The sequence below is a fragment of the Sorex fumeus genome, unplaced genomic scaffold (assembly GCF_029834395.1).
Source record: "Sorex fumeus unplaced genomic scaffold, SorFum_2.1 ptg000072l, whole genome shotgun sequence".
Lineage (NCBI taxonomy): Eukaryota > Metazoa > Chordata > Mammalia > Eulipotyphla > Soricidae > Sorex > Sorex fumeus.
This window is the reverse complement of record NW_026606129.1, coordinates 13,219,464-13,245,809: the sequence shown is the minus strand read 5'-3', so window position 1 is coordinate 13,245,809 and position 26,346 is coordinate 13,219,464. Positions and strand designations below refer to the sequence as shown.

The following is a 26,346-nucleotide window of genomic DNA, read 5'->3' as shown; positions in this document are numbered from 1 at the left end:
AAAAGAAAAGAAGCCGGTGCCACCAGCCCCAGTCATCTGTCACTTCCTGGCAGGTCCTGTGAGGGATGAATGAAGTTTGAAGTAACCAGGCTGCTTTTTCATTGAAGAGTCTGTTTTCCCCTGATCAATAGGGCTGTTGATCCAGTGGTAGATACAGCTCCAGTTTTTCCCTGATCAATAGGGCTGTTCGAGCTGGTTGTAGATAAGATCCAGATAAGAAGCGAGCTGTGCTTTCTCAGAAATGCCATTTGGGGTGCAAATCTTTTTCCTTTAAAAGAAGGGGAGAAGCGGGAGGGGAGGGGGATGAAGAATGGGAGCGGGGAGTGAGGGAAGAAAACAGTTCTGTAGCCAGAAAAAGCTACCCCAAAGCAAATCATAATAAAAGGGGGCAGAAGATTTTAGCTTCAAGGGAACAGAAAACAGGAATAAATGAAATCAAAATGGCAAAATCGAACCAAAGGCACACAGGAAAATCTCAGCAACGTGATGAACAAATCAAGACTAGAAAATGAAGTTTGGCCTTGAGAGAGAGAGAAAGACCCCACAAAAGGATGGGCAGAGTGGGCCGTTTCCAGGGACCCATCAAGGAGCGCTCACCTTCAAACCCGACTTTGGTCTGAGACTATGCATAGGATCAACGTTAGCCCCACAGGCATCAGTTGGCAGGTGGTGTCTGGGTGTTTAGAGCCTTGACCCCACGCTCCGTGGGAGCACAGATTCCGACTCTGCCTCTGGGCTCCGAACAGGAACTCTTCACGCCATGCCCCACTTCCTCCCCAAAGGGATGAAAAGAGGGAGAAAAAGCGGCCAAAGAGGAAATCAAACAGCCTTCCAAGCTAGCTGAGAAAGATTCATTAGCCTCACACAAACAACCTGCACACAAAACTCCCTGTAAAAAGAGAAGAAAGGAAGAAAAACAAGCAGCAGGAGAAAACGGTGAGAGAAGCAGCTAAATGGACTCAAAGAAAGATTTTGAAAAGCTTCACGGACCTGTGAATATGGGTGCATGCAAGGATTAAAGCAAAGACCTAGGATGTTTCAAGAGACCTGACTTACCAATGTGAAATGGGTTTGCTCTGCTCTGGGTTTGGGGGCCACACCAGGGACCGTGCAGTGCTGAGGATCAAACCCAGGGCGTGTACTCGAGCAAGTACTCCATCCCTTTAAACTCTGTCTGGCGCATTTTTAAAATGTTGTCAACAAGTAGATATACAATGGAAAAAGAAATCCTTTTCAGAAAGGAATCAGATACAGATACAACAACCTACCCCGTGGGTGAATGTTGAAGACACTCTCCTAAGTCAAATAAAGTGTGTGCATGTGACACTGCCTATTCCCTTCTATGAGGTGAACTTGGGATGGGTTAATTCTCAGAGACATAAAGTAGAATGGGTGCTCCCAGTAGCTGGCAATGACAGTGAAGGGGTGGGGGTGGGGGGTGCAATGGGGGAATGAAAATTACTGTTTTCTATTTGAGATGATGGACTGGAGCGATAGCACAACGATAGGGCGTCTGCCTTGCACGTAGCCAGCCTGGCCGAGCCGGGTTCGATTCCTCCGCCCCTCTCGGAGAGCCCAGAAAGCTACTGAGAGTATCTCTCCCACACAGCAAAGCCTGGCAAGCTACCTGTGACATATTCAATGTGCCAAGCACAGTAACAACAAGTCTCAAAAAAATGGAGACATTACTGGGCCTGCTCAAGCAAATCCATGAACAACGGGAGGACAGAGTTTGTGTTTGTTTTGAGATGATGACAAAAATGCTGGAAATGGAGTTGGAGATAGCTGCATGCAAGTATGAATGCCCTTAATGCCTCAGAATTGTACCTATCAACCTGTTGAAAATGGTTAATTATATTATTATGTTACATATATTTGAGTATCTTTTTTGTGTGTCTTTTTTTCTTTTTGGGTCACACCCGGCCATGCATAGAGGTTAGTCCTGGCTCTGCACTCAGGAGTTACTCCTGGCGGTGCTCAGGGGACCATATGGGATGCTGGGAATCGAACCCGGGTCGGCCGCGTGCAAGGCAAGCACCCTACCTGCTGTGCTATCTCTCCAGCCCCCTCTTTTTTTGGTTTTTACGTGGAAGAGGAAGTCAGCTAATGTCAAAGATGCAATGGGGCCTGGAGAGAAAGCTCACTGGGCTGGAGTGTATACTCCGCATACTGGAAGCCTTGGTTCGATCCCCAGCACCACCAGGAATGACCCCTGAGCGCTGAGCCAGGAGTAGCCCCTGAATTTCCCCACCACACCCCCTAAGTGATGCAGTGTAAGACCGATTGTTTTGTTTCTGGCATTGAGAATAAAGGAAGGAGCCAGGGGCCGCAGCAAGAGAAGATTGGAAAGAAGCTGGAAAGGGCAAGTAAACAAGTCTCTCCCCTCCAGAAAGGAACACAGCCCTGGCAACTCCTTGATTTTGGCCAGGAGAGACCCGCGTTAGACTTCTGTCCTCCAGAACTGTAAGGAAACATCCATGCAAGGTAGTAAATTTGTGTTACCACCACCCCGAACACTGTTTTGAACTGGCTGACCTAACGCTTAGCTTCCCAGGAGATAATCTGTGATACATCCCCAGGAGATACTCTGCGATATTTTCCCCTTCCTAGGAGATACTCAGTGATACTTTCCCCTTGAGGACATTCCTCCTTATCTGGGTTCAGCTACATGAGTTTCCATCTCCCACACCTCAGAGCACAAAGATCTAACGCTTTCACAGGCCCCGGAAACCCCTATCCTGAGGGCAAAGCTCGCCAAGGATAGATGCTCCCAGGAAGGAAACAAACTAAAAGGCATAACCCAAACAGCAAAAGGCCCACCAGGGGAAACACGAAGTGTCTGTCCAATCCTGGGGACACAGAAATTAGCAGTGTCAGAGGCGAAATTCACATTTAACTGGACCACTTAGTATTTCTCTGACAACCCTCTTCCCAAGCCAACATAGGAAGTTGGCTTGTACAGCACTTTTGTCTAAAAGATTAAGCCAATGGATTTGTCTTTTTCCTGGTTTTTCTGTTTTGTTTTGTTTTGGGGAAACACCAGTAGTGCTCCGGGCTTACTCTGGCTCTATGCTCAGGGGTCTTTCCTAGGAGGGCTCAGGAGACCATATGTGGTGCCAGGGATTAAACCTGGCTTGGCTTGGTGCAAGGCAACTGCCCCACACGCTATACTATTTCTCTCACCTCAGATTTGTCTATTTTTTTTTTCATTTTATTTCCAGACAGAACGGTAGTACAGAGGATAGGGCATTTGCCTTGCACATAGCCAACCAGGATTAGGTCCCCGGCACCCCAATAAGTTCCCCCAAGTTCTGCAAGGAGTGATCCCTGAGTGCAGAGCCAGGAGGAAGCCCTGAGCATAGCCAGGTGTGGCCCCCAAAACAAAACAAACAAAAGATAACTCAGATCAAAAATCTGATTTTCAGGATTTGGGGGATGGATTTTAGAATACATTTTTATAATGGGGTGGGAAGGGGAGGAGATACAGCTTTCTACGCTTCGGTTACTGTACCCTTGTTCCTTCACCGCAAAAGGACAATTTCTACCCACCGACCTAGAATCATCTCCTGACCCCCTGATGGCCCACTTGAACCCCCTGGGAACCACCATGTCTGTCTAGACCTAGGAGGGCTTTGTGTACTGGTGTTGCAGGAGCAAGAAACCTTCCTGCAAGAATGAAGGGGACATCAGACTCGCTGGACACAGAGAGGAACTCTCGCTGGATTCAAAGGCCACTAAGGGAGGGGAGGGGGGAACCTCAGGTCACACACGGTGGCGGGGGGAGGAGGGGTGAGCATGCCCCCAGCACCTACAAAGAACTCCCACCACTGCCCCCACTCCAGCCCCCCACAAGAGACGGGGCAGGGACCCTGGACATTCCAACTGACTCCAGGCCTGCCAACCTGTCAGCATTCCTCATTATAGGGACAAGCCACCCAACCCACCACCTCCATGCAAGATCCCCTCACCCCCAACCCAAGACCCTGGATGCGGAGGGCCAGGGGAGCCGGGACCCTCAGGCCCGGGGTTTGGCAGACAGGAGGACAATCTCCCCACAAAAAGAACAGAATGGGAAAGAGCAATCTCCGGGGAGCCGCGGGCCCGCGTGTCCTCGTCCCTGCGCCCGACCTTGGGCGGCGGGGAGCTGGGTGGGGGTGGAGAGCAACACCTGTCACCTCCTCCATGCCGCCTGCCAGTCCCGCCAGTCCTGACACAGACTATTTATAGCGAGCGTCCTCCCGGGCAGCTATTGGGCAGCGTAGCGGGCAGCAGGGGCACCCTGCCCGGCCTGGCCCTGCGCCCTGCGGCTGCTCCGGCGCCATCGTGAGGGACAGTCCCGGACGGCGGGGCAGTGAGCGCGCGGGGTCCCTGTCCTCCTGTCCACGTTCCCAGCCCCCCTGCTGTGGCTCCGTGCCTGGACAGTGTACGCCCTAAAGGTAGGCGAGTGTCCGCCTCTGCGTGCCCCGCCGGGCCCACTGCCCTGCAGAGCCACATGGGCAGTTCTCAGGGGGGGCCCTCTGGGTGCAGGTACCCCTGTGCGTGCCTGGGCGCAATGAGCACTGTGCCAAGTGCACAGGGACACTCCCCGAAGGGCAATGTTCCACAAGCGTGTTGCACCCGGCCTGCAGCTGCCGGTGATGCAGAGATCAGGGTCGAAGTCAGGGGTCACCCTCTTGAAAGACTGCAGGACAACGGGGGCCAGGAAGATAGCACAGCGGGAGGGCTGCTTGCCTTGCATACAGCAGAACGGTTCGATCCCCATCTTCCCTCCCAGATGGTCCCCTGAGCACTGCCAGGTGTGAGGCGTGAGTGCAGAACCAGGAGCCCCCCAAACCAACCAACTCAAAAAGGCTCTAGGACAAGACGGGGGAGGGTATTCAAAGGGCGTGGGGGAGAGAACTGGGCCATCAGAGATGGGGCCGATGGCCACTCGGGTCCTGCAAGTTTTCACCACGGGAGTTTGGGGCTCTCTGTTGCCTGTCATAGCCGATGTTGTTTTCCGTCTGCAGCAGATGCTGGACCTCTTCCAGCTTTGCATGTTGAGGACGGATTGCTCACACAGGGCTGCGGGCAGCCCATTGCAATGGGGAGTGAAGGGGCTTCATCTTGTTTTCTAAGACTGGGGATCGGATCCTTCAGAGCACTGGTGATGGAGCATTTGTTTTGAGGGTGGAAGTGGGGGACCCAATGCCTTCTGCTTGCGACAGGCAAGGAAAGTGAATGAATCTAGGCGATTTGGCTTGGGCAGAAAGAGAGTATAACTTGATCCGTCTCAATTGACTTATAAAAAGGACAGAGGTGGAGTTGGAGTGAGAGTATAGCAGATAGGTCACTTGATTTACCTGCAGCCGGCCCTGGTTCAATACCTGACACCCCTGAGCCCTGCCAGGAGTGAGCCCTGAGCAAGCCAGGAGTGAGCCCTGAACAGCACTGGGTGTGACCCAAAGCAAAATAAAACAATATAAAAAGGCAACAGATATACAGGAAAATTGAACAGTGGGTAATTGCACATGGCTGACCCAGGTTCGACCCCCAGCACCCTAGATGGTCCCCAAGTACTGCCAGGGGTGAGCCCTGAGCACAGGGCCAGGAGGAAGCCTGAGCACTGCCAGATGTGACTCCTTTCAAAAAAAGTATGACCTATTTTTTTTTCAAGAAAATGGTTTATTCACATGTAGAAAGCCTAAAGGAAACATAACCTTTAAAAAAATTAGAACTAAGCAAATCATTGTTTCACTGCACAGACTGTACCAAGTGCCTCCATGCCCGCAGCATCTTCGCAGGAAGATATTAGCATCCAGAAATGATTCGAGCAGTTCTCTACCCTGCTCTGCTTTGTGTTTAATTCCTTTCCTTTTCCCGCTTCTTTTTTCTTGATTTCCTGTGTTTTTGTCTCCAAGGTCACTGATCTATGTTGGGGTTTCTTTTATGAAGCTGTTGTGACCTGCGACTGTATTCTTTAGCGCCATCATTTTCAATGAATTCCTTAATATTTTTGCAACAACATTTCTCAAAGATGCATGAATCTCTTTTCCAATGCTTTTTTTTTTCTCCCACATACTTAAGTCAAATCCAAGAGCAACCGTGCCAAAGTCACTAAGTTTGGGTGATTTTTTTGGCAAGGAGGCAGACAGGGAGGTCTACCTGGAGGGACTGGAGCTGATTCGTAAAGAGCCAGTAATATTTTTCACTGCCTCGCACACAGCAGCCTGGGTGGGTTCAATCCCTGGCACCACATACAATCTCCTTGAGCCTGCCAGGAATGAGCCTTGAGTACAGAGCCAGGAGTAAGCCCTGAACACAGCTGGGTATAACACCCCACCCCCAAAAAAAAGACAACCAAAAAATTAAAGGTTATTTTTTTTTTTGCTTTTTTGGGTCACATCTGGTGATGTACAGGGTTTACTCCTGGCTCTGCACTCAGGAATTACCCCTGGTGGTGCTCAGGGAACCATATGGGATGCTGGGAATCGAACCCTGGTTGGCCACGTGCAAGGCAAACGCCCTGCTGTGCTATTGCTCCAGCCCCTAAAGGTTAATTTTTAAAAGAAAAAGGAGCTGTATGTGTTTAATTATGAGTAGTTCAGTGGAAGATTGAGAAAATGAAAAAAGAGGAAAATCAGGAGGTGAAGCAGGATAATAACTAAAATGGGGCTGAAAATGAGCTCCAAATTTTGGGGGGAAAAATTATGTGGGGTCCTGATTTTGTTCCTCCTGTTGGTCTCCAACGTACAAAAAAAAGGGTCTTTATTTTCGTTCTGAAACTGAGGTGTCGTATTCTGCTCTCTTTAGGCCAACCTGCCTGGCCGGAGTGGAGAACACTTCATAAAGTCCAACAAAAGGAGTTTTAGGTCAGCTTGGATTTAGCTTTCTGACCAGGTCACTGCACACCTTTTCAGGTTTTTCAAAAATCAAACTTCAGGTTTTGATGTTGATTAACTTATCATCTTATCCTAGAACCTACTCCTCATCCTGATCATTTCTATGGGGAGGAAGAAATACAAACTAATTTAGGACTCCAGCAACTTCTTTTTTTGCACCAAGAAAAATAGGAAGAAACTGTTTTTGTCCTTCCTCCACGGAAAGCAGATGCCAAAGAAAACTGAAGAGGAGGGAGGAAGGGCTGAAGTCACGAGTGTTAAAGCAGTTCTCAGAGGCCGGGGTGATGGCAGAGCAGTATATTTGCCTTTCATGCCGCTGGCCCAGGTTCAATCCCTGGCATCCCATATGGTCTCCCGAGCACTGCCAGGAGTGATTCCTTTTTACAAATGATTTCTTTCTTTATTTTTAATGGAATCCCTATGATATACACAGTTACAGGCTTCAGTCATACAATGTGAGGAGTGATTTTTGAGTGCAGAGCCGGGAGTAACCAGATGTTACTAGTAACCAGTAACCAGCCCCCAGAATAAAATTTTTTTTGAAAAAAGTTCTCGGTCAAGTTAACTTCAGAGCATGTAAGCTTTTGTACTTTCCACTCATAATCTTAACAGTTTAAAAGAAAAATTTATAAAGTGTCTAAGTATTCCTTTATGGCTCTCTTCTTCCCTCTTTCTCTCTCTCTTTCTCTCTCTCTCTCTACACACACACACACACACACACACACACACATGTATGTGCATCATGTGAATACAGCTTTTCATTTTCATCCCTTTCGCATAATAAGACATGCTAAAAGGCATCAAGAATTATATATGAGGTCTCTGCCATACAGCTGGTGAAACGAAACATGAATTATGCAGTTGAAACTCCTTGTCACACTTCTCCAATTATAACCACCTCCTTCCATATCCTCTCTCGGCAACCACTCTCCTAAATTGGTGTTGCTAATTACCCTGCTTTTCTTTATGTCCCATTGCAGTGGTACGTATCATTTTTCAGCTTTATTTTGACATCATTTCAAGCTCACAGAAAAGTTCGAAGAATATTTTTAACAAAACCTCCCACAGGGGGAGGGGGGCGGGCGGGTCATGCAAGGCCTCAGGTGTGATCCCCATCAGCACACACCAAACTCTCCTACCTTTTCCCAGTTGTTATTTTTATTTCCTCGTCAGAATGACGTCTGCATGTGCTCTTCTGGAATACTGTTCCGCGTATTTAACATGGGCTTGAAATTGTATAAACTTTTTTATGTGTGCCACATTTGTTTATGTTGATAAATGTATCTCTAGTTTATAAATTGTATACTCTATAGTGCTTGGGGATAGCTTCTTTTTGTTTGTTTTGTTTTTGTTTTTTTGGGTCACACCTGGTGATGCACAGGGCTTACTCCTGGCTCTGCACTCAGGAGTTACCCCTGGCGGTGCTCAGGGGACCATATGGGATGCTGGGAATCGAACCCGGGTCGGCCGTGTGCAAGGCAAACGCCCTACCCGCTGTGTTATCACTCCAGCCTTTTTTTTCTGGGGGGGGTAGTGAGAGGGGAGCTATACCCAGTAATGCTCAGGGTTGACTGCTCCTGGCTCTGCACTCAAGCATTACTCCTGGTGGTGCTGGGGGCCATATAGCTGAGGATTGAACCTGGGTTGGCTGTGTGCAAGGCAAGTCGCTCTGGCACCTGCAATTAGTTTTTAACTTCAAACCATGGAGAGTTTTCATGGGAAAGAGGGCACGGTCCTGTATCAATCAATATTAAAAAAAGAAACAACTCGAACGAGAATGTAAAGCTTATCAATTAAACGTTGCAAAAGGAAAACACTGGCAGTAGAAGTTAATGGACATATGCCCACCCCAGTCCTGTTTCTCAGAACTAAACATAATGGACATGGGTATGGCTGCATTTTTGACTTGCAAAGTAATTAGGCTTTCTTCTTGTGATTTATATTTATCTTTGCAACTCATTTTTTTTCCTCCCTGGTAATGAGTACTGTTAGCCTGAATGCGCCAGTTCTGCCTTCTATAAATTGGAGCAGAGAATAACTTCCCATTGATATCATTGAGAACATTTATACAGTTTTGTTTTGCTGATAAAAGGAGAATGCTGTCTGCGGCCTCATTAGAAGAAAAAGTTTCTGTCAGCTTTCTCGTTTTTAGAAGCTATATCTGCACCCACATATGGACAACTTACATATGTATTCAAACATTGCTGTTACTTAAAAATTATTTGTATTTGTATAGGTGTGTCCTGCCTTCCCAAACATATCTTACCAAGCTAATTACATGGTGTATATGCATCACGTTATTTAACGTTCCCAAATTGTCTCCCACTGCCACACCTGGCATGGCTGGGGAGGGAGGGCTGGTGTCCATGCCACACCCAGTATGGCTGGGGACTTCCATGGCCATAGCCAGGGGTGCTCAAGGGACCATGCAGTGGCAGGGATTGAATGAAATTGCTTGCCCGTGTTCTACCACTTGAGCCATTTCTGCAGCTATTCGTAGATAATTCTCAAAACTAACCCCGGGAGAAAACATTGAAAGAAACAGAAACTTGCTGAGGTGACCAGATAACAAAGCAGTGATTAGAATTCATTCCTCAATCACCCAGACCGAAGACCACAGTTCCAGCCTCCGAGCTCCACCATGTACAGCACCAGTAATTTCCATTTACTGAGCACTCGAAGGCCATGGTCTGAGCCATGTATTTGTATCCACAATCCCCATTTTATCCATAGTGATTTTATGGCCAATAACCAGTTACTGGCGCCCGCTCGAGCAAATCGATGAGTAATGGGATGTCAAGTGATCAAGTGATCTTATGGCCTGAAGCCGCCAAGTCTTTTCTCTCTAGCGTTTGCTTCAGTCCCTGCCACTAGAGGGAGCAGGTCTCAAAATCCGCAGAATCTGGGCTGGGATAGTCCGGTTGAGTAAGGCCTAATGCACATGGGGCCGGGTTTCATTCCTGCTAAGGAACCACCCCAGGACAACACAGTGTGTAACCTTAGAGGCCCCCCAGAACTGCGGGGGACTTAACTGTTGACCTGGGGAGTCCCAGCCCTGTGAGGTCCGATCAGCATTGCGCCCTCAGAGCTTACAAACCAGTCTTATTGGCCAAGAATTGCTGTGGAGGGCTAGAGTTCGTCTTGCACGTGGCCCACACGGGTTTGATCCCTGGCATCCCATACGGTTCCCACCCCCACCCCCAATTCTCCACCCCCCAGCACCTCCAGGAGGAATCCCTGAGTGCAGAGCCAGAAGCGTACTGAGCATTGCTGGGTGCGCACCACCCCAAGGAAAGAAAGAATTGTTGATGGGTCCCCTGGACCTCCTGAACAGCCCCCCAAAAGCCCACAGAATATATCCCTGTGACTTAGTTGTTTTTGCCTTTTGGGTCACACCCAGAAATGCTCAGGGGTCACTCCTGGCTCTGCACTCAGGAATTACTCCTGGCGGTGCTTGGGGGACCATATGGGATGCCAGGGATCGAACCCGGGTCAACCGCGTGCAAGGCAAATGCCCTACCCGCTGTGCTATCGCTCCGGCCCCCAAGAAATATTTTTGACAAAATATTTAGATGGTTCCTATATAGTAACCTTGGGAGAGTAATTTAAGAGTGGACATTCTCTAAAAACCATTTTTAATTAGTGGATAAAATTAAAACCACTTGAAAGAGAATATGTCTGCAGACTTTGGGGTTCAGATGAAATTGGGTTCGGGGTTCATTTTCCGCATCTGTAAAGTGTGGTCATTTAATGAGAAGGGAGAAATTGAGAGCAGTGACCGAGAAGCAACTCAGTATCTATCACAAAGTAGAGGACCCCTATTTCCTTTTCTTATCAGCATACAATAACAAAAGATAGAAAAACATAAATAAGGGACCAGAGAGATAGTGCAGGGGTGAGGCCTTGGTCTTGCAAGCAACCAGCCTGGGTGTATCCCTGGTGCTGCATGGAGTGTCACAAGCCTCGCCAGGAGTGACCCCTGAGTGCAGAGCCAGAGGTAAGCCCTGGGAACTGCTGGGGCACAGCACACACACACACACACACACACACACACACACACACACACACACTATAAACAAAAGTGAAATTTATCTATTATTCCACTGTGTTTGCATATACACTTAGGCCAGTCAGGACTCTTTGGTGCAGATAAAAAGCGATCCCATTTCGAAGAAGATTCAATAGTCCAAGGAATGGCCTCTCAGAACTGAAAACATGCAGCTTTTGGGCAGTTTCTGTTACATTTCTCTGGATTATCTGCCATATTTCACCTGTTTTCTTTGTTCTCATGCTGGTTTGTGGGGCCATGGCAGCAGACATTCCATAACCCCCTCTCTAGACACAGGGACACCTCCAGTGTTGAACCAGAGACCTGAGCATCACTCTGATTAGTGCTATCTATGACCTCAACACAGCAGTTGTGGGGAGGGGAATGAGTGAACCCCACCCTAGCCACACCAAGAGAAAGCAGTTTGGGGATTTGGGGATGCGCTCCGTTGTCTACTATAAAGTTTTTCATGTGATCACAGCTATAACATATTGATAAACAAGCACTTCTATGCTGACTGGTCCATTTCTCATCTCCTGGTAACTAATGCAATATGGATTTTTATGAAAATAGTCCTGTGCCACCGAGGCCATTCATTCCTGCTGTACAGACCCAGAATCCTCAAATTATGGTCATCACATCAGGGTCACAGTCACGGTCCTCCCGTTGTTCATCGATTTGCTCCAACAGGCCCAGTAACGTCTCCATCGTGAGACTTGTTGTTACTGTGTTTGGCATATTGAATACTTCACGGGGAGCTTGGTAGGCTTTGCTGTTCGTTCCAGGTGAGATACTCTCGGTAGCTTGCCGGGCTCTCCAAGAGGGGCGGAGGAATCGAACCCAGCTCGGCCGGGCCGACTGCTTGCAAGGCAAACGCCCTACCACTGTTCTATCGCTCCAGCCCATCACATCGGGGTGATCAGCATTTTACTTCTGTCTGAGCAACAACTAAAATTTTAGGAACTGATGAATCCTAATCTTCTGCATTGTGTCAGGGCTAGTGATCCGAACTGGAAACTGCATGTGGGTTTCTTTAGTTGCTGTTGTTTGGGGGCCACATGCAGTGGTGTTCAGGTTTTACTCCTGCCTCTGCACTCAGGACTCGCTCCCAGTAGTGCTCAAAAGACCTTATGGGTGGAATGTCAGGATCAAGCTCTGGTTGGCCATTCACAAGGCAAGCAACCTACCCACCCCTGCTTGTGGGTTTCGAATAATGTAAGTATTAGGATTCTGGTATGTCAGTACAAACGGAATCAAGGGATTTTTTTTTTTAAGATCTGCTTCCTTTTAAGTAAGGATTTATGTTGTTGAGCCCCAAGAAACAGCTGTCATATGTAAAGTTGGCTGATATGTTTCTGTGTAAAGAAGTCCACATAATAAGATTTGGACTAGTCCTGACATTGCTGGAGGAGAATTCAGAAATCTATGACCTCCTAAGTTTCCACATTGGATTATCTGTGTGAAATCTTTGAAAATTGGATTCTCTTCGTAAAAAAAGTAAAAAGGTAAAAAGTCAGGTTTGACTTTTAGCCTGAAAACACTCCCAAAGAAACTTTTAAGCTTTTATTGAAATGAAGCTGAGTCATTTGTGCCAGAAACGCCAGCAAGGAAGGTGTCATCAGAGGCTATAGAGTCTACAATTGGCTAGTTATTATAATTCCACACGGTGACTTTTAGATGTTATAATTGCCATTATGTAATTAGACGTTCCTATGATGCTTAATATTTGTTTCCTGAAACGAACTTTAATTCAGCCCTGTACAAAGTACCCGGAAAGGCACATGAGATTTCTAATTCTTTTTTCTGTTTTTGTTTGTTTGTTTGTTTGTATGGGGGCCACACATGTTGGTGCTCAGGGCTTACTCCTGACTCCGTGCTCAAGGATCACTCCTGGTAGACTCAAGAAACTGTGAGAGTCCCGGGGAACAACCCAGGCTGTGTGCAAAGCAAGTGTACTACCCTAACCCTAACCCCTCTGTACTATGGTTCTGGTCCAAGGTTTCTAATCCTTTATGGGATTACAGGAATTTACAAAAACAACTGCTATTTGGATCAGGAATATAACTCAGGTGTGTGAGGCCCTAGTTCAGTCGCTGGCCCCGCATGTCCACCACCAAGTCCTACCAAGTGACCCTGGAGGATTCCAGCACTGGTGAGGTGTCCTTGATGACGCCCAGCAGCCTGGGCCTTAGTGAAAGCACACCTCCGTGTCTTAGCATTGACCTGTCCAGCCTGGCTGGGACAATAGTGCTGGGAGTGTCCCACAGATATATCCCTATCTCCTGTCCCCACGAGCACTGCTTGGAAACAAATGATGATGATGATGATGATGATAATAATAATAATAATAATAAATTTTATTTACAGCTGAAAACTTTCACTCTGCCTTTACTGAAATCACCACCTCTTCTCCCTCCTTTGCAACCAGACTTTTTGGTTCTCTTTACATACAAGGTCTTTCTCTTGTTAGAACGCCTGCAGGGGCTTAGCTCTCTCCTGCCATCACTGTTTCTGACTCTTGGACTGGCTTTCTTTTAAAGCAAACCACCTAATTAGCTTCCTTGGAACATCCTGCTTCTTTTCCCCTCGGGAAGGAATGCAGCCACTTCTAGCTTAAAGAGACTTGCAGTAGACTGGTGCTTTTTTTAAGGTGAGAAGTACTTTGGCCTCTGCCTCTATGAATTAATGAACAAAGAGAGGTTAGGGCAGCAGGCTTTCTGGAAGATTGCTTGCCTTGCACATGGCTGACCCAGATTCCATCCTTGGTCCTTTTTACGGTCTCCTGAGTCACATCAGGAGTGATCCCCGAGCACAGAATAGGAGTCAGCCCTGAGCGTGAAGGGTTGTGGCCCCGAACAAATGAACAGAAAGAACAAAGAGAAGCAGAAACTTGGGATACTTGTGTGCATCTTCTAAGGTCAGGATGATTTAGTTTGAAATGTTTATTTTCTTTTTTTTTACATTTTTATTAGTGAGACACCATGAGGTACAGTTGTAGACTTACAAATTTTTGTGCTTGGGTTTCAACCATACAATGATCAAATACCCATCCCTCCACCAGTGGCCATTTCCCACCACCATGGATCCCAGTATCCCTCCCACCCCTCATCCCCCCATCCCACCCTGCCTCTGTGGCAGGGGACATTCCCTTTTGTTCTCTCTCTCTTATTGGGTGTTGTGGTTTGCAAAAGAGGCAATGGATGACAATCATGTTTGGTCTATAGTCTACTTTCAGCATGCTTCTCCCATCCTGGGAGGGAGAAATGTTTATTTTCAAGTACTGTCAATAGCTGACATTTGGTTGTGAGCTCCCAAGTAGAAACAATCTTTATGTGGTCCACGGTCTTCAGTTAATGCCCAGTAACAAAATCCGAGCAGAATTTTAAGTGTTGTGTTTTTGGTTTTGTGTCATACTGATGCAAAGGAAAATATTATACCTGTAGTTAACAACTTGCTGTTTATGCAGCCAAAAGCATTTTTAGATACGCACGAAGCTGTCTTAAGATTAAGGTGATGCTCAAAGGTTACTTACTCCTGGCTCTGCACTCAGGAATTACCCCTGGCGGTGCTCACGGAACCATATGGGATGCCGGGGATTGAACCAGGTCAGCCATATGCAAGGCAAGTGCCCTACCCACCCACTGTACTATCTCTCCAGGCCCTGAGCAGAATTTTAGTGGCTCTTTTGTTTCCCCAACACCCTACAAGATTCCCTGCCATGATTTTTTTTGGAGGTGTACCCCCATCTTTGCTTGATAATTGCATCCTAAAGCCTATTTCCCAGACCAAGGAGGTGACTCAGAGGCAGAGCTCTTTCCTTCTTCCATGTGTGAGGCCCTAGATTTGATCCCAGCACACACACAATTATTATTATTATTATTTTTATTATTATTATTGCTTTTTCAGTCACACCTGGCGATGCACAGGAGTTACTCCTGGCTCATGCACTCAGGAATTACTCCTAGCAGCACTTAGGGGACCATATGGGATGCTGGGAATCGAACCCAGTTTCGGCCGCACGCAAGGCAAATGCCCTACCCGCTGTGCTATTGCTCCAGCCACACACACACACACACACACACACACACACACACACACAATTTTAAAAGAAAAAAAGTTCAAGTACTGTGTAAACTCAAAAAAAAAAACAGCAGCAGCTCTATCTCTCCCACTGCCCGTGTTCGGTAGTCTCACGCTGGTTCCCCAACCCTGGGGAGGTCGATGGCAATGGGCAGGTGAAGGAAGGAATGAGGGCCAGGCTGGTTGGTGTCAGTTGCAGTTTATTCCAATCCTCTCTCCATTCACTTCAGTTTCTCCTCTGCCTCCCCTAGCCCAATCTTACAGTCTCGTTATATCCCCCAGCATGAGGGGTTGGGGTAACAATTACACATAGGTGTGGTCACAATCAATAGGGGTAGAATTCTTTCCCTCGGGGAAAGCCACTTCTAGGACAGATTCTCATTATCAGATCAACCCATCCTAGAGCAGGATCCCCTGGGTGTGTTTCTTCTCTCCTTGTCCAACAAATATATAAGCATATATAATATAAATCATTTTGTATGGATACAGTAAGAAATACCTTAAACTTATAGAATTGCTCTCCTAGGGCCATCTTAATCTCGGACTACAGAGCTCAGGCCAGATAGTCTTTCCTATCCCTAGCAGGGTCCTAGTCTCGTCGTTTGGATCATGACAGCATTTGTCTATGATCAAGCTCTTAATTTATAGTTAAGAATCGTGGCACTTTGACCTGGCCCATTTCGATGCCAGGGTAGCTCACCACTTGCCCTGGGTCCATTCAGTCCCTTGTCAGGACCCTGCTTTTGGGGTGTTAGGAACCTGGGGCAACTGAGGCTTAAATCAAGAAAGTAGATGCCCGGGAGTGAATAATATTCAAAGCCAATTAAACCCTAAGTTACAAAGCATAATATTAACTGTCTTCCTATATTTATTACAAAAAGGACATTGCTTTAAAGTAAACTATTCAAAAGACATAAGGAGAGGAGAAAGGCAACATTAACTTACAATACAATTTCAAAGTCCTAGAAGGATTTGACCTTACAAATTAACAGATACTGATTAGGGGAAAAGCTGATTAACTGGGTGGGGAGGAGAGCATGGGGAAGAGGTTACAGATAAACACAATGGAATGGAAGTGCCTCAGGAGCACTTTAATAAACCTGAGTTCCTTGTGGCAAGGGGGAAAGGGCAAACCAATGTTAAGCCTAATATTTGGAGCTATATTCCAACAAAGTACAAAGATCATTACCTAACATCCTACACCCTATGCCAGGGGATGAGGTGCAATTTATAGGCGGAATTGCAAAATGCCTAACTTATCACTGCTTCCTTCACCTTTAGAGAGAGAACTTCCTAGCTCTCCTGGGGGAAAAAATCTCTACTGATACAAAGGAAAATATCATGTCTGTAGTTAATAACTTGCTGTCCTCCCAGGATGGGAGAAGCATGCTGAAAGTAGACTATAGACCAAACATGATTGCCACTCATTGCCTCTTTTGCAAACCACAACACCCAAAAGGACAGAGAGAACAAAAGGGAATGCCCTGCCACAGAGGCAGGGGGGGTGGGGGTGGGGTGGGGGGGTGGGAGGGATACTGGGATCCGTGGTGGTGGAGGGTGGGCACTGGTGGAGGGATGGGTACTTGATCATTGTATGGTTGAAACCCAAGCATAAAAATTTGTAAGTCTACAGCTGTACCTCGTGATGTTTCACTAATAAAAATTTAAAAAATAATAATAAAATAAAAAATAACTTGCTGTTTATGCAGTCAATAAGCATTTTTAGATACTCACGTAGCTGTTTTAAGATTAAACACACACACATATGTATAAATACTCTATATGGCATGTATAACATTTGCCTATAAACGTTTCTCAAAACCGCTGCTGCCTTTTTAAATTATAAAACTATTTCTCAAAAGGCAACTGTGTGTTTTCTTTCCATCAGGGCTGAGCTGTGCCATCTCGGTCGCTTTTAGAGTAATCAGACATGCAAATAGCCCCTTAAGCACCAAGCTCAACCTCAAGGAGAAGGAACTGAAAAGTCGGGAGAGGATATCATGGAATGCAAACTCGAGGACGCAGGAAAATGTCATCATAGCTTGAATTTGCTGAAGCAAATTAAGAACATGAGAGAATTCGCGGAAATGATCGATGTGGTGCTCATAGCAGAAGGAGAGAGATTTCCTTGCCACCGACTGGTCCTGGCCGCCTTCAGCCCTTATTTCAAAGCCATGTTCACCTGTGGCCTCCTGGAGTGCTCTCAGAGGGAGGTGACCCTCCACGACATCACGGCGGACAGCGTGTCGGTCCTGCTCCGTTACATGTACAGCGCGGCGCTTCAGATCGACAACGCCAACGTGCAGACGGTCGCCACGGCCGCCTACTTCATGCAGATGGAAGACGTCTTCGGCGTGTGTCAGAAGTACATGATGGACCACATGGACGCCTCCAACTGCGTGGGCATCTACCACTTCGCCAAGCAGATCGGCGCCGAGGACCTCTGCGATCGGTCGCGGAAGTACCTGTACCAGCACTTCGCCGAGGCCTGCCTGCAGGAGGAAATCCTGGACGTGGAGGAGCACCAGTTCCTGGCGCTCATCAGGTCGGACGACCTCAACGTGTCCCGGGAGGAGAGCATCCTCGAGCTGGTCCTGCGCTGGGTGGACCACGACCGGGCCCTGCGCGCCGCGCACCTGCCCGAGCTGCTGCAGCAGGTGCGGCTGGAGCTGGTGAGCCCCCCGTTCCTCCGGCAGGCCCTGCGCCGGAGCCCCCTGCTGCTGAGCGACGCCGGCTGCATCGCCCGCATCCAGCGCGCCTTCGCCGCCAGCAAGGCCCCGCGGCCGCCGCACGCGCCCCTGCGCTACGGCATGGAGACCACCAGCCTCCTGCTCTGCCTGGGCAACAACTCGGCGGGCATCCGGTCCCGGCACCGGAGCTACGGCGACGCCAGCTTCTGCTACGACCCCGTCGCCCGCAAGACCTACTTCATCTCGTCGCCCAAGTACGGCGAGGGCCTGGGCACCGTGTGCGCGGGCGTGGTGATGGACAGCAACGCCGTGGTGGTGGCCGGGGAGGCCAGCGCGCCCAGGCTCGCCCGGCAGAAGGGCCGGAACGTGGAGATCTACAGGTTGGTCCCTTGGCGTCCTAAGGGGACGTGGGTCGGGATGACTTTGACGTGGTCGGGTTCTAAGTCAGCCGTTGTGTCTTATCTCCTTTGGGAGGGGTGGGGCTGGGGGGACACAGGGGTCACTCCCGGTGGTGCCTGGGGTGCTCAGGGGTCACACCCGGTGGTGCCTGGGGTGCCCTTGACGGTTGCTCGGGATTGAACCTGGGCCGGCGGCAGAGAAAGCAAGCGTCCTGCCCACTGTGCTCTTTCTCTGACTCCCCGAACCGTTTCTTTTTTGAAACAATGTTTCTTTCTTGCGGCCGGAGAGATGAGAGAGTAGGGGGTTGGGCATTTGTCTGGCGTGAGGCCGGCTTGGGTTTGATTGCCAGCCTCTCAGATGGTCCCTCAAGCCCACCAGCAGTGACCCCTGAGTGCAGAGCCAGGAGTAAGCTCTGAGCACACCTGGCCCCCAAAACAAAAATAAATGTGCCTTTCCATTTTTTTTTTTTTACTTATCCCCCCGTACTTCAGCATGGAAACAGCCATTATCAATGTTATCTTTAAAATGTCAACCTCAGGGCTGGAGTGACAGCGGGTAGGCTGTTTGCCTTGCACGCAGCCGACCCGGGTTCGATTCCCAGCATCCCATAAGGTCCCCTGAGCATCGCCAGGGGTAATTCCTGAGTGCATGAGCCAGGGGTAACCCCTGTGCATATCCGGGTGTGACCCAAAAAGCAAATAAAATAAAATAAAATAACATGTCAACCTCTATGAACATAGAATGCTTTTTTCACTATTATTTTTTTTCACGATTTATTTTTCTTAATAATAAAAGTCATATTTTGATCCGGACATTTTCTCTCCCTTCATCTTCGGTTCAATGTCCAAACAGAAATAAGATTAGTCAGTGACCCAGCAAATTCCTTTTCCAAACCTCATAAGCCATATTTTATTCTACAACTATTTTCTTATATGTCGTGTCTCAAGTCTTTTTTTTCATTCTATTTATGTGTACATTCACTAGCTTTAATGCAGTAGCCCCTGTATATGCAGATACCCAGTCCTTCTTTCTCTTCTAAAAATCATTGTAATTAAAAATAGTGAAAATATTGGTGATTCTAGGGGCTGAACATAGAAAGTGACAGAAGACAGCGCTCATGTAACGGGTCGATTTCCACCTTCCGCTTGTGACAAGCCAGACATGCCCACCAGGGAAGGAGCACAAACTTCCATCTTCTTCCTTGTCAAGCTGGAAGCCAGGAGTTACTCTGTGGGAGAGAAAAGTTGACATCAACAAGGGGAAAACCTATGTGAGGATTGTGGCTGTCTGATGCAGTTACTCAGCCATGCTTTTTTTTTTTAATTTTATATATTTTTAATTTTTCCCCTTTCAATAAAACATGCATACTATGAGGACTTTGTTCCTAAGCATAACAGCTTTTTTTTTCTTATTTGCTATTTTTCCTGGCTTTTTTAAATTTTAGATTTCAATTCCAGGTTTTCCTTCTGTAGTTTTCTGGGATGGAGCTTCTAATTGTGCTTATCTTCTCCCACTGTTCCCCTAGAATGTTCGCCTTTCTTGGACTCAGTGCCCCAAATCACGAGTGGAGAAAAGAAACACAGTTATCAAGAGACAAGATGAATGAACCAAAGCCTGTTCACACTGTATAATGCCCCCCCACATACACACATGTTATATGCATGCACACACTCGCCCATACACTTATTTAATGAGTTGCACTCTAGAAGTATTGAGAGAACATATATCCTATATATACACGTATATACACATATAAACTCATACCTAGTAACTCTTCCCAGATGAACATAATTATTCATAGATGCAATTACTGAAATATCATACCCAGAAGACTAAAATAGATGCCAAATGCCCATATACACCTACAGGTGGAATTTTTTACACCTACGGGTAGTCTTGACTATTCTAAGTCATTTAGGACCACAGGAACAATGCTTAAGATTCTGTATAACTCTTAAGATCCCAGTAGAAATCTCTGAATTGAGATATTTTCAGATTTTCTGCTCTAAAATAAATTAGCATAGTATTAAAGAGAGACCTCCAGTTCCATAGAAGACATTTTACATATTTTTACTTTTTCTTATTCTTATAGTGAAATTAAAAATAATTTTTCTCAGTGACTTTCCTATTCTTTTTTCCAACTCCCTTTTCTCCTATTTGTCCTTGACTTTCTCTTCCAGAGTTAAAAAATGAAGACTGTGCTTGATAATCTATTTCCAATAGACTGTTTCCTAAAATTCTCTAGGTAGTTGTGGTTATTTAATGTACATTGTACTTAGCTCATCAATCCTTTTTTATTTTTTAGGGGGGGTGTTATTTGGGGGACCACACCCAGCAGTAGTCAGGGCTGACTCCTGACTGCTCAGGAATTACTCCCGACAGGACTCAGGGACCATATGGGATTCCAGGGATAGAAGTCAGGTTGTTGCATGCAAGGCAAGTGCCCTACCACTGTGCTGTCTACCTTTCCGAACCCTCATCAATTCTTTTTTGAAAAGTGCAAATCTATAATCCAATCTTATTTTTGGTTTCGGGATACACATGGCAGAGCTCAGGAGCTATTCTCAATTCTGTGCTCAGAGGCTGTTCTTGGTCGCGCTTAGGGGCCAGATGGTGCTGGGAATCAAGCCTAAGTCTCCCCCATGCAAAGTAGGTGTTCACCCCGTTGGCCTTTATATTTCTGTTTTGTTTTGTTTTGTCTTGTTGCTTCTTGGGTCACACCCAGCAATGCACAGGGGTTACTCCTGGCTTTGCACTCAGGAATCACTCCTGGCGGTGCTCGGGGGACTGTATAGGATGCTGGGAATTGAACCTGGGTCGGCCGCATGTGAGGCAAACATCCTACCCGCTGTGCTATCGCTCCAGCTCCGGGTCTTTATATTTCTGACCCAGAAGCAATCTTTGACAATTTTTTTCTCTCCAGTTAGAAGAAACAAATTGTTTTTAGGTGGAAAAAGAAACTTGAGTATATTTCTTGGGTACGCGGGTTTTGTGTTGCTGCTAATTCTGAGTCTCTCTCTCTCTCTCTCTCTCTCTCTCTCTCTCTCTCTCTCTCTCTTCACTTACAGGTATCATGATAGAGGAAACCAGTTCTGGGAAAAGTTATGCACAACTGAATTCCGAGAGCTGTATGCTCTGGGCAGTGTCCACAATGACCTCTATGTGATAGGAGGACAGATGAAAATTAAGAACCAGTATCTGATTACAAACTGTGTTGATAAGTACAGTGTAGAACAGGACTATTGGAAAAGGGTGTCTCCCCTTCCACTACCCTTGGCATGCCACGCAGTGGTGACAGTGAAGAATAAACTTTATGTGATTGGAGGCTGGACTCCCCAGGTTAAAGGCTTTTCCTGTCTCCTGGCATGGCTAGGTGCTGTCTTTGTTAAGTACTAAAAGCGTATGGCTAACATTTTGGTTACATGCTCGCTGGTGTATAAAACATTAAACTGAAGACTCAACAGTCTTCGAGAAGCAATTTGGGAGAATGCATTCTAATGCGTGTTAATCTGAGACGTGACCATCTCTGTGCTCAGTTCTTCCTAACCCTCCTCCGGCTGGCTAACCAGGAAAGATGCTGATACCCAGGAATTCTCTGGGGGAGAAATGCCGGAGCCTTAACCCCGTGCTGTCTGCTCCATCGTTGTGTGACCCGAGGCAAGGAACTCTCAGGTCTTTGCCCATGTTGGCACCATCATTCCTGCATGTATATATTTAGACTGTAGGAAAGTTGGTGCCATGGCTGGGAATTGGGCATATAGTGATAGCATACAGAGCTGTTTCTTGAAGTCTGGCCAGCCAAACCTGAGAAGTCACCAGAGCACCCTCACCCTCACCTTCTCTCTTCCCAGGACGCCCCTCCTGGACCATAGTGTTGTTGTGATAGTACCCAGCTGCCCTGTGACTACCCACCCACCCATCCAGTCTTTCCGGTTACAAAGGAATCATCACCCATTGTCCATCCCCATGACACTGATTTTTTGTTTTTGCTTATTTCTTGTTTCTCCAAAGGTGCTTCATGATAAAAACTGATACATATACGTAGAAAGAGAAGTGTATCTTATTTTTTGTGTGTTCTCTTTGACAAGCTTGGGTTTTCCCATTTATACCATGCCATACCTTTATTTAAAAGTTAAATTTCACATTTGATATATTTGAAAGGCTGGACTGTGTATTTCAAGGCAATACAGATTTAATCACAGCTAGGAACGGAAACCTGGTGAATTATTCGTAATTAGGCTTCTGCAGAACTCTCCGTTTCCTAGTTCATTCTGCAGGACCGAGCTCCCCAAACAACTCTGCTTATCTTCCAAATAAATAGAGATGAAGCCTCCCTTTGCTTCTCTTCAGTAAAATATAGATGAAATGCTGGAATTAAACGGCAAAGGGAAACAATAAGGTCAATATTTATAAATGTAGAATGTCTCTGAACAGATGACACATGAATATTTCATAGCAAAGGCTTTTGCTCATCTGTACTTAGTACAAAACAGTCAGTGACAGGGTAACGTGGGGTTGTGATTGCAATGTGCTAAGCGTAACTGTATGCGCTGAGAGTTAACTACAGTTAATTGCATACAGCTTCCATCAGTGTGGTGGTTATTTCTGGATTGAACACCTGCATCTGAAACAAAAGCTACTTAAGCCTCTTTAGCCTGAAGTCAGAGGAGTTCCTGATGCATTGTAGACCAAAAAGCAATACTTCACTCTCAGTTCCTGGGTGCGACACATCAGTAAAAGAACACGCAGTCACTGCCTACTGCCTTTTGTCAGTGAAGATATCTATAAACACATCAAATAACTGCAAATAATTTATGCTAACCATATAGCTTTAAAATTGAAATGCAGGGACTGGAGACAGTAGAACAGGTAAGGATCTTGCCTGGCACACAGCAGACCCAGTTTCAATCCCTGGCACCATAGAATGGTCTCCTGAACCCTGCCAGGAGTGACTCCTGAGCACTGAGCCAGGAATAAGCCCTGAGAACTGCTGAATATGGTCCAAAAACAAAAACAAATTGAATTCAGATCATTCCTATATAGATCACAATTGCAGTGTAAACATATCCTAATTTTGTTGAATTTAGATTTTAAAATATACTACTAAGAAAAAATGCCTCATATATTCTTCAAATTCATTTCTTACAATGAATATTAAAAACCCACCACTATAAAATCTGATATAATGAAATGTACTTTTAAACCTGTTCCCCAAAGTGGTTTTCTTCTCAAAGCTTGTACTGTTGCTTTACTGACTGGTGTTCTCTGGTCTCGCTGTTCAGTTCACAAATCGTTAGCCGTGACTCAACACATCAGCCTCATTATTACAGGATATAAATTCCTCTAATATTGACAATGTACTTAGAACCCCCGAGTCATGGCCTTTGACGCTTTTCTGAGTCTGGGTTGTTGCTCTTAACCTCCCTCTATCTCCTCGGCTGTCGGCTTTGATTAATTGCATCTGTGGCCTCCCAAAGGCCTCAGAAGTGGTTTGTTATTATAGTACCTGTCATATTTCATACAGATGGATCTTCCTGATGAAGAACCTGATCGATTAAGCAACAAACTGTTGCAGTATGACCCCAGCCAAGATCAATGGACGGAGCGTGTGCCCATGAAGTATTCCAAGTACCGATTCAGCACGGCTGCACTCAACGGCGAGATCTATGTCTTGGGTAAGAAGCAGCAGATTAATTTTAAAAGTCCAAGGGCTTTCATTTTTCCTCAGCAGTTTGCCTCAGTAAAAGTGAAATATTTTTTCCTGCTCTTGAATCCTAGTGTACGTGTGTGTATGCCACATTTTTTTCTTTCATTTTTTTTTTAGAAGACAGATAAGTTTAATGAAAAGTCCATTAGCCTGCTATTGGAAAAATGACTGTAATGGAATTTTCAAATCTGTTGGGATTCAAATCCAGTGGTGAGGTTGATTTGGGGAGGGTGTAAACTGTAGTGACATATCCTCGACTAACAAGCCAAATATTTTGAAATGGGAAAAAGCCCTTGATTGCCTTTAGTTGATGAAGTGGTTCTTGCAAGCTTCTTCTTCTTCTTCTTTTTTTTTTTTTTGGCGCTATGAGAAGAGCATAAATCACCATAAATAAGACAAAGCCACCGCTGATGCCCAGTCCTCTTCATTTTACCTCATCCATCACATTTCCAGGGGCATTATTGATAATGTTTAATCGGAAAGCATCCTTCCTTATCTCTGGAAGATGCATGGTCTTGTATTAGCCAGTACAGATGGGGCAAGACGAACTCATTTCCACCAGTGTGAGAACAATTCTAGGTGACCTTCTCTATTCCCTGCTCCTCCTTCAATCCTGTGCTTTTTTCTCTTCTATTGAGTATTTTGCTCTTGAGAGCACATTTCATTTTCCTAACATCATTTTCTATGGTCACCCCCCCCCCCACACACACACACACACACACTCCCGATACCTATATGAAGGAGGATCCTGACCAACCAGCTGGAGAACTGAGTTGCATCTTTATTTCATCTCATCTGTTTTGGTATCTAACTGGCAGAAACTTGGGGAAGATGGTGGATCGCAAAGAGATGGCAAAAAAACAAACTTGAAATACGCAATGAAAGCAAATGGAGCATTTGAATAGATTTTTTTTTTGCAAAAGTCATTATCTCTTGGCTGCCTGCACAGCATGAAGCAAATAATTAATGTGCTTAAATAGTCATAGTTATATGATTTTTAAGAGCAAGAACATTATGCCATATCATTTATGACTACCTCACTTAAAATTCTAATTGCTTTTCCTCTGGGTCTCTATTTGTCACTGTTACAACCATATGCTGGGTCACAGACCCTAATGAGACACTGAGCTAGGCTAGATTATCGAAGCTTATGGTTGTGGAAGCCCCATCTACCAGTTACATCCAAGCTGCAGGTAGTCTAAGAGGGCAAAAGTGATGTACCAACTGGGATTGGAGCAAGTGGGGACAGCGGGTGGGGGATGCATTTGCTTTGCATGCAGCCGACCTGAGTTTGATCCCCAACATCCCATAATGGTCCCCTGAGCATCATCAGAAGTAATTCCTGAGTTCAAAGCCAGGAGTAATCCCTGAGCACTGCCAGGTGTGTTCCCTATCAATTTATTTAAACTAAAAAAAAAAAAGTGATGTTCCAACTGAACCCCAATGAGATACCCCACAGTGGAGGAAGTGATGAATAGCGATGGTGTCTTTTGAGTAGAATTATAGATGGAGGTGCAGGGGGTGAATGCCTTAGAGATATCTTTTGGAGCTTCCATTTTGTGGCATGAAAAAATGTTCACTGAAAGAGTGAAAGGAGCTAGATTTGAAAGGAACTGTAAAATTCAGTAAGTGTGGCAGAGAAAAGAATGTGCTCCAGGAAAGAGTGGAGGCTAGGAACGGCAGGAAAGAACTAGAAGGGTGAAGGACAGAGCAGAGGCTTGGAGGTAAGACAGAAGTAGGACGCGTGGTGGATGGAGGGAGACTGGGCGAACCTGGGTAGGGCAGTGTGAGGAGAGGGACAGGTGAGGGGGGACTGGTTTGTGTACGTCTGTGGGTCATGAACTCAGAGAATCATAATGCTATGAATCATTGTCACTGTCCTCCCGTTGTTCATCGATTTGCTCGAGTGGGCCTAGTAACGTCTCCATTGTGACAATTGTTACTGTGTTTGGCATATTGAATACGTCACAGGTAGCTTGCCAGGCTTTGCCATGCGGGCGACGTACTCTCGGTAGCTTGCCAGGGTCTCCGAGAGAGGCGGAGGAATTGAACTTGGGTCGGCACTGTTGGCCACTTGTAAGGCAAATGCCCTACCCGCTGTGCTATCGCTCCAGCCTATATTATGAATATGATGATATAATATAACGAAGACACAGAAGCGACATTTCTTTCTCTTTTTTAAAGAACTTTTAGGAGGCCTGAGAGATCATACAGTCTTGCAAGCAATCAACCTTCATTTGATCCCCAGCATCCCATATCATCCCCTGAGTTCTAGTAGAAATGATTCTTGAGAGCAGAGTCAGGAGTAACCGCTGAGCATCACCAGATATGACCCCAGAACAATATAAGACCAAATTATATAGTTTTTATAATTTATTGGAGCAATAATACAGCAGGTAGGGCACTTGCCCACATGCAGGCTGACCCAGATTCGATCTCCAGCACCCCATAGGATCCCCAAATCTGCCTAGATTTATCCCTGAGCACAAAGCCAGAAGTAAGCCCTAAGCACCGCCAGGTGTGGCCCCAAAACAAAATATT

At 46.3% G+C, this 26,346-nt stretch overlaps 1 protein-coding gene across 1 annotated transcript in view; it reads left to right on the top strand.

Annotated features, from left to right (window-relative positions):
- Window positions 1-17,009: 17,009 nt before the first annotated feature.
- KBTBD12 (kelch repeat and BTB domain containing 12) overlaps window positions 17,010-26,346 on the top strand; it is a 42,967-nt gene continuing 33,630 nt past the window's right edge. Inside the window, exons 1-3 of the mRNA XM_056129298.1 lie at window positions 17,010-18,079; window positions 21,167-21,437; window positions 23,623-23,773. Of these exons, the coding sequence (XP_055985273.1) occupies window positions 17,010-18,079; window positions 21,167-21,437; window positions 23,623-23,773 (1,492 nt within the window). The remainder of the gene's footprint in view (window positions 18,080-21,166; window positions 21,438-23,622; window positions 23,774-26,346) is intronic.